The sequence below is a fragment of the Belonocnema kinseyi genome, chromosome 7 (genome assembly GCF_010883055.1).
Source record: "Belonocnema kinseyi isolate 2016_QV_RU_SX_M_011 chromosome 7, B_treatae_v1, whole genome shotgun sequence".
NCBI classification, from domain to species: domain Eukaryota; kingdom Metazoa; phylum Arthropoda; class Insecta; order Hymenoptera; family Cynipidae; genus Belonocnema; species Belonocnema kinseyi.
In genome coordinates this window covers 104,771,450-104,779,698 of record NC_046663.1, presented here as the reverse complement: position 1 = coordinate 104,779,698, position 8,249 = coordinate 104,771,450, and the positions used below count along the sequence as shown (strand labels likewise).

Genomic DNA, 8,249 nt, shown 5'->3' with positions numbered 1-8,249 from the left:
CGCGCGCAACTCGTCATTTACAGCGTCTCCTACTATATTCACACGGACATAGCCCTGTCATAGTATTGGACCGCATCTCGTTTCAGATCTGGGATCACTGCCTAAGTACCGTTTTCTAATTTTTACTGCCAAGGTTCTGTTAATGCTTTTTACAGATATGAAATTAATAATTATAATTCTATTTTTAGTAATTAATTATATTTTCACTTTTTATTATCAGCAGCTACTAAAGCATATTTTTGATACCTTTAAAACTTTTCATTTCTAGAAATCTTCTAAAGTTTAAATTATTTTTGAATCTCTCGAATTCTAGAAAATTTCACTTTAATATATTTAACACTCTTTGCGGAAAATTTTATTAAATCGTTTTTTTATTTTTAAAAACCTTTTTCAGTTTCCCCCTAAAGTCCATTATTCAACATAATAAATCGTTTAATATTTGCACACGAATATTTAAAAAATTCTTTTTTTCTAATCACGTCCTTTTCCTGATTGTTGCTTAATTCTGAAGAATTAAAAAAAGGTGCCTTTGAAATAATTCAGATTCTTCTTTAATAACTTTTAAAATCTTTTGTCATGTGTTAAAATTTTCTTAAATAATCTGTTGAAATTAATTTTTCGAGATAAAAAAATAGTTTAATTATTCCTAGGAACCTTATTTTTTTTAAATTTTCGTCAAACCTTACAAAATTCTTCAAAAATCTTTACAAGTTTTAATTATTTTTTAATGGTTTAAAATTGCTAAACGTCTCTTAAACTTACTCAAATTTGAAAGTACATTATTTAAACCAACATAAACTTTTAAAAAAATGTGCATCGAAATTGCACAATATGGAAAAATTGCAAGTCTAAAAAAACTTCGGCTTTGAACGAAGCTTGTCTTCGCAGCGTGTAACAGAGCCGATTCACCGATACGCGACGTTTGTCCACTTCTTACTGCCAAGTTTTTCTGTTTCCCTTTCTTGCGGCCCAAGCACCGCTGTCTACTTTTTACAGCCAATATTCTATTGCTACTTTTTACAGCCGTAAAATTATATCCATTTTTTTTAGGCACTTTTCTATAGCTGCTTCTTACTCACCAACGGGATATTTCCACTTTTTATTGTCAGCCGCTCATATTTAATTGCATCAATTGAATATTCCTTACCATGAAGTACAGTACAATTGGAGATAAAAATAGTCCAACGAAATGAGAAACGAGCGTGGTAATGACACTTGTCGGTAAATCTGCATGAGCTACTCTACTCAAAACGAGGCTTGTGCTGAATGGGGGTGGCATACAGTAAAGAACCTGTGAAATGCTTTAATGAGTTAAATGGACATTATATGTAATGAAAAAGTAATTCAGAAAAAAACTCTTTTCTTATATCCTGGTTTTTGCATGCTTTCTTAAAAAAGCTTGAGGTACTTCAAAGTTCGTGCCCATATTATTGCTCATATCTACATAATATAAATACTATACATATAATGTTTACACTTTTTTATAAAAAGTTGATAAATAGATAAGAACCACATAATTCTAGATTCAGTTAAAAAAAATCTAATTCAATACAAATGATTAAATTAAGGAATTTTTAAATTCAATTTTGCATAAAACTTACGCAATAAAAAAATCATTCGTGCATTTTTAAGTTAATTACGTTAATTGAAATAAGTAAAAATTAATTAGATTTAAAATGTTTAGGTAAAGATTTCATTCTTACTTCCATTCCTTTCAGTAGCCAGATGTTTACTTGTACGTAAGTCAGAATACAGCTACTAATTCTAGCCAAAAGTGGCATTAATAAATACATAAATAATATTAAATATATCAAAAGGTAACCATCGGTTAAGGAGGAATATAGTGCCTTAGGGCTGCAGGACAACCCTGCTTCAAAATATGTCAAAGGCACTGCGAAATACCAAATCACTATGTTTCCATTTATTTTTCCTACAAAAATTAATACGATTATTTAATTTCATTAGAAATATGTATGAAAGAAATCCGTAATTTTACCCGAAGAAAATAAGTCACATTGAGAAAATAAAATAATAAAGAAAATCTACTTTAAGGCCATGTGATTAGTGGGTCACGTGACCAGATTTTACCCTTCCGACACTTTTTTATTTCCTAATTTATTTTCACATGAAGCACCACATCGAGTTAGAAATTTGGAATCATAAATAAGAAATATTAAGAAATCTGGGTCTGGTCCTAAATTTTAATAATGATGAAAAAACTTTTGTTTGCAAATAATTTTTTTTTTATAATTATTAAAATTTAGGACCAGACTCAGATTTCTTAGTGATACTTATTATGCCAAATTTTCAACTTAATATGGCGCTTCGTGTTAAAATATGTTAGGAAACAAGAAATGTGTCTGTGAGGTAGGAATCTGATCACGTGGTCATCTCGTCCCATGGCCTTGAATTTAATTTTAATTACTGATTATAAAAGTTTTGCACACAACGTCTTCGATCAAAAAATGTTTACCTTTAGCACCGCCAAATTTTGAGCTGAGCGATGCAAAAAGAATGCATAAAAGCATCAGCATGAAAAATCCGTAGCGATGCACAAGCTCCTTGCCATTTTTTTTCTTTCTCATATTTATCTTTGTGAATATTCAGTTAACAATTATCATCATATAATTATTGAATGTTTAAAAGCCCACCTAGAATAAAAATTGAATTTTCGAGACAGTTTTAGCGAATAAAATGCACATATGCATTATTAGGAAAGAAATTAAATTAGGGGATTTAAAATAAAAAACAATTTAGAGATGAAAATGAGTCTTACCTTATAAAAACCATGGATCCTAAATCAGTTAAAATGCGATAAATACTGAATCGTCGCATCCAGTGCACTGATTGCAGATGCAGATGCTGATGTGATAATAAGACTGCATATTGAAAACATTACGCTTTATGCACCCACTACTATATGCAGTCCTACAAGATGCAATTAACTACAAATATACTGAGCTGTTTAGGAATGTGCAAAATAAAAAAAAACGACGGCCCGAAAGTTTAATTAAAAATGTCCGATAATTTCCGGCAACTTTGGCTTTAATTTATGGCAACTTACCATAAATCCTCAAGTCGTTTTGTACATCACTGTAGTGCCGGTAATTAAGTAAGAAATAATTCAGAATCAGAAATACATAAATTATAAACTGAGGACACACTATGTATCTTTATATTATTAGTATAGCTACTTTTATTGTTTCAAAACAAAATTCACAATCATTTCTTGGATATACATTAATCAATGCAAAATTATATGTTTTCAATAGTGCACGCTAAAAATGTATTAAATTAAAATTGGCAACTTTCAATATTTTGTCAAATTTGAAATTTTTCAATGCTTCTGATCTAATATTAAACGTTCAATTTCAAACTTCAAATATTTAGTATTGAACAATTTCCAATTTAAAGTGCTTGAAATTTTGATAATGAAATTGCAATCGTAAATATTAAAAAAGATCTAAAATCCAGTAAATTTTTATGCATTCCCAATCAAAATATTGAATCATCCGCAAATGAAACTCTAAATTTAACTCTACATATCATAACAATTGCAAATTAAAATTTAATTTAAGAATGTAAAATTTCATTTCCAAAATAATATTTCTAAAAAGTGATTACAAAATAAAAAAATAAAAAACTATTCATAATACAAACTGATATTTTCTATAATCGTAAACCACTATTTCAACTATTATTGTAAACCATGTTTATAAAGCAATAAAGAACTAAAATAATATCAGAAAATACCCAATGTTTGGTCAATAAAAATAATTATAAATGAAAAGGTGAAGGGTTGAGCAATCAAAACGAACTTATCAAAGGAATAAATTTATTTTTTGCAGTTTGATACAAAACAGCAGGCAAAATCTAAAAAAATGTGTGTATACAATCGCAATAATTTTATTTTATTGATAATAAAGCTAAAAGATCATAATAATTGGTTAATTATTATAAAACATGCTTGCTTCTCGTACCTAATATAAAAAAGGCATGAATTTTAATAAAACATTATATTTCTGCATTTCTTTCTTGAAAACTCACGATTTTCAGTGGCATTGGAGATAGGTTATTCATCTTTCCTCATAATATAAATAATTTTTCTATTAAAAAATATTATTTTTGATCATTCCATGTGTATTTCTTGCTTATAAAATAAAGAATCACACTTTTCACATGAAATAGAAAACAGTTATATAAAATAAACATCACACATGAGTAGGCACTATAAAATACCGCAGAATTCTTCCCCTCACCCCTCAGCACATGTTTTCAACGATTTGAGGGTTGGTGACGATAGAGGAAACCGAGGGGATTGTCGTTTTGAGGTTAAGACAAATTTACAAAATTGAATGGAAAAATAAAATTGTTTTACTTCTTATCTTTTTTTTTTAATTTAGTTTAGGGAAGAAAAAATGTTTTCAGGAACTCAAAGCGATTTAAGATCAAAGAGATTTGATTAATTTGTTTACGCATATTTTAGAATTGGAACACATCTGATCCGACGAGAATTTAAAATCAATAATCCACAAGATTCATATATAGGTACGAAGCATAGAATGCAAAAGTAGAATAACCAAAGAATAAAAAAAACATTATATAATATTTGTTAAAATCAATATGTTTCAATATTTGATGCAACTTATAATACCAATTAATTAGGCGTAAAAAAAAACCTAAAAAAATGTATCAATTTTTATATGAATTTGCACATTTCCAATGTTTTCTTCATGATTTAAACTTTACACATACGTTCTACTGAGCAGCCTTACCGTTTTTTAACTTCTAAATTATGTATATATATTTAATGCATTATTATATTTGAGAATATTTGAAATACTGCGAAAATGTTGCATGAAAAAATGTAACTTTTGGATTTTCTATGATTTTGTATGATGTCAAAATTTGAATTTTTAATTTATCAAGAAAATTCAAAAAGTTATTATGATAATCTTCTAGGACTCAAAAATTTAAACAAGGGACTCACTTTTAGCATTTTTATCCAAAATGTCTAACTAACGAACTTGGCATTTAGCATTAGAACACTAAAAGAGTGTGCCAAAATCCAATCTAATAGATTAATTTTTTTCAAAAGTTATCGTGCTGACAGACAGACAGACTGGGGGTCTCGAAACGAGCACATTTGACAAAAACTGGGAGGTCAAATTTTACACAAATGCAGTACCTTGTCTGCTGAGAATGTAAAAATTATTTGTTTGTCATGAATAATTTTTTGATGGTTCTGTTTTTAGTTTTAATCATAAAAAATAGCATCAAAAACATGAAAAGTTAAATTTTTTGAAACCCCGCACACGAGACGAAAAAGAAATTAAAAGATAAAAGTTATGATAAGAATGTGCCTACGCAAAGGGCAAATTTTTTACTGTTAATGACGTTTTTCATTTAAAGCCAAAACTACGAATCCTATCAAAAAGTGGTTGATAACAAACTTGTAGGTCTATTTCAAATGCACAATTTTTGTGAATTCATTTTTTACTTTATTTTGCATAGTTTGGCCGAATAATGTAATTTTTGGATTTTTAATTATTTTGTATGCTGTCAAAATTTGAATTTTTGATTTTTCAAAAAAATCAATATTATGCGTTATTTATCTTAAAATTTTCTTTTTCGTGGGTTTTTTTGGAATTTTGTAAACGCTATAACTCTGGTAATTTTGGATTTTTTGAAAAAAATTAATTAGGATAAATTGTTCGACTTTTTCAATACTATGGATAACCGTACAGAGAATTTTTCAATATTAAAATAAGTGGTCTCGAAAATATTAAAAATGTGCCCACTTTTCGGATTTTTATCCAAAATGGCTGGCTAACGAAGTTGACCTTTAGTTTAGGACACTTAACGAGTGTACCAAAGACCAATCTAAGAGAATAATTTTTTCAAAAGTTATCGAGTTTACAGACAGACATACAGACAGACATATTCGTAAAAACCTGTTTTTTGGATCCAGGGGGTCTAAAAACGTGGACATTTGACACAAACTGGAGGGGGCGGCCAAATTTTTCAAAAATCTAATACCTTCTCTGATGAGACTGTAAAAACTATGACAGGAAAATAATTACATGCAGGGAGCGTATAATCCTGGTTTCGGTCATTTTTTTCTCATAAATGACAGAAAATAGTAGGAAAAACAAGGCAGAACTATCATTTTTCACCAGTCAATTTTTCACTGATAATTTTCTCAGTGAAAACAACAACTTACAGCAAAAAGATGACACTTTTAGGCTGCCATAATTTTAAGAATTTATAAAGAAAGTAACGGGAATGTAACAAATTGGAGAAGTCAACCGTAGTGATACGTAATCTCACTCACAAATAAATATGACAGAGGCCTAGGCTGTCATCCCAGGCAGAAATATTATATCGATGGTCCGTACGAAGTCGAAGACTAGCACCAGAGTCCAGACATGAGGTGGGCCGGTGGGCGTGGGAGATCGGCGATCCCATGTATTTAATTTCGAACGATTTTCGCAAGCGCCACCTATTACCTGAGGCTTTTGCGAACTAAAATAAAGCGCCCCCAATTACAATGTCGGTAGAGAAGATCAGAGTGGGTAATTTCGCGTATATTGTCTATTCTAGTTCGCAAACTAGCTAGGTGAATTTGGGATGCTTTGATTAAAAAGTTTATATAAAAAAATCTGAATGATCTTAAGCGAATTTTTAAAATTATGCACAATTAAACATTTTGAAAAAATTACTGTTTGTTTGGTATTCAAAGATTAATTTAAGAGCCTATTAATCAAAATTTTAAATATTCTTTTAGTACATAAGGATAAAAAAAATAAAATATGACGAAAAATAACAAACATTTTGATTTAAAATTAATACTTTTTGGTGTTTAAAGATTACTATATATTTTTTGAATTCACTGTTTTTGTTTGTAGAAAATTTATCTTCTCGGTTAAAAAAAACACCTTATTCATTAAAAATTTAATTCTTTTTGGAAATTTGTTGATTTTGAATTAAACATTTAACTATTTTAATTATTGTTCAAAATTGATCTTTTTCAGTAACAAATTCATCTATTTGGTTGACAATTTAAAAATTGTTGTTTTCAAGTTTGTTTTTTTTTATCAGAAAATTAATTTTCTAGGTTAAAAATACTTCTTTTTATTGAAAATTAAACTTTTTTTAAATCCGTTATTTTCAGGTTGAAAATTGAGCTATTTAATTTGTCTTTTTAATGCTTGAAAATTAATCTTAGTATAAAATTCATTTTTTGTGTTACAAATGTAAGTTGTTTTTAAAAAATATTTGGTAAATTTTCGGAATTATTTTTTTTAATCACTCAGAATCTTCTAAAATGTCTAAATGTCTGAAACGGAAGCGAATTTTTCTTAAAATTTAAAAAAATATTTAAAAAATTTAAAAAATTGTCTTAAAAATTCCGATTTTTTCGCGGAATTTATAGAAATGTTAAAAAAAAATGATAAAAAAATTAATATAAAAAAAATCCTTTCAAATTTTCGTAATAATCTTAAGAATATTGTGTCATTCCTTTGAAACTATTCAAGGTTTAAAAAAAGTTTCTAAGCATGTAATTCAAAATCTTTCATAACCGATTTTTTTCCAATAATTTCTTTAAAGTTTTTTTGTGTAGTGAAATTAGAAAAGTTTATTAAAGTACAATTCAGTCGCAAGGCTAATTATAACTTTTATGTTACGAAAGGTATGAATGTTGATTTAGAACACAAATTTACACAAAACCTGGATTTGAATATTATAAAAAAGTTTTCTTAAGTTTCCTAAAAAATGTAACATTGTTCTTATTTCTAAAGTTCATTTGAAAAGAATACTTAAAGAGATTCCAAGATTTTTAAAGAAAATGGTCAAAATCATCAAAAATTAATTTTGAGACATTATTCTACAACTTTTTGAATTCATTCCAAGAAATTGCTAAAAAAGATTCTGGACAATTTTAATATTGAGAAGATTTTTAAAAGATAAAAGAAAATTTATATTTCTGAAGATTTTGAAATAAAGTTTTGGATTCTATTTCAGAATTTGGAAAGGATTTAAGAAATTAAAATTTTTTGGCCTAACATTTTGGGAAAAGTTGTAATTTATTTTTTATTTAAAAAACAATATTTTTTAAAGAAAATTGGAAAATATATTGAGACTTTTTTGGAATGCTAGGGGAGTAAATGATCTCAAGGTAAAAGAATTGCGTGAAACTATGGACGCGAAGAAACTAGATATTTTATGCGTGCCCGAAACAAAAAAAA

General features: G+C 27.8%; 1 protein-coding gene across 2 annotated transcripts in view; it reads right to left on the bottom strand.

The window, feature by feature from the left end:
* LOC117175950 (sodium/bile acid cotransporter 7-like) overlaps positions 1–6,408 on the bottom strand; it is a 15,054-nt gene extending 8,646 nt beyond the window's left edge. The window contains exons 1-5 of one of the 2 annotated variants that reach the window (XM_033365820.1): positions 6,335–6,408; positions 4,048–4,106; positions 2,474–2,651; positions 1,704–1,930; positions 1,148–1,291 (exon numbers count right to left, since the gene is read on the bottom strand). In XM_033365820.1, the coding sequence (XP_033221711.1) occupies positions 1,148–1,291; positions 1,704–1,930; positions 2,474–2,585 (483 nt within the window). In that variant the 5' untranslated portion in view covers positions 2,586–2,651; positions 4,048–4,106; positions 6,335–6,408. The remainder of the gene's footprint in view (positions 1–1,147; positions 1,292–1,703; positions 1,931–2,473; positions 2,652–4,047; positions 4,107–6,334) is intronic. The other variant, XM_033365821.1, reaches the window with a different exon arrangement.
* Positions 6,409–8,249: the final 1,841 nt, after the last annotated feature.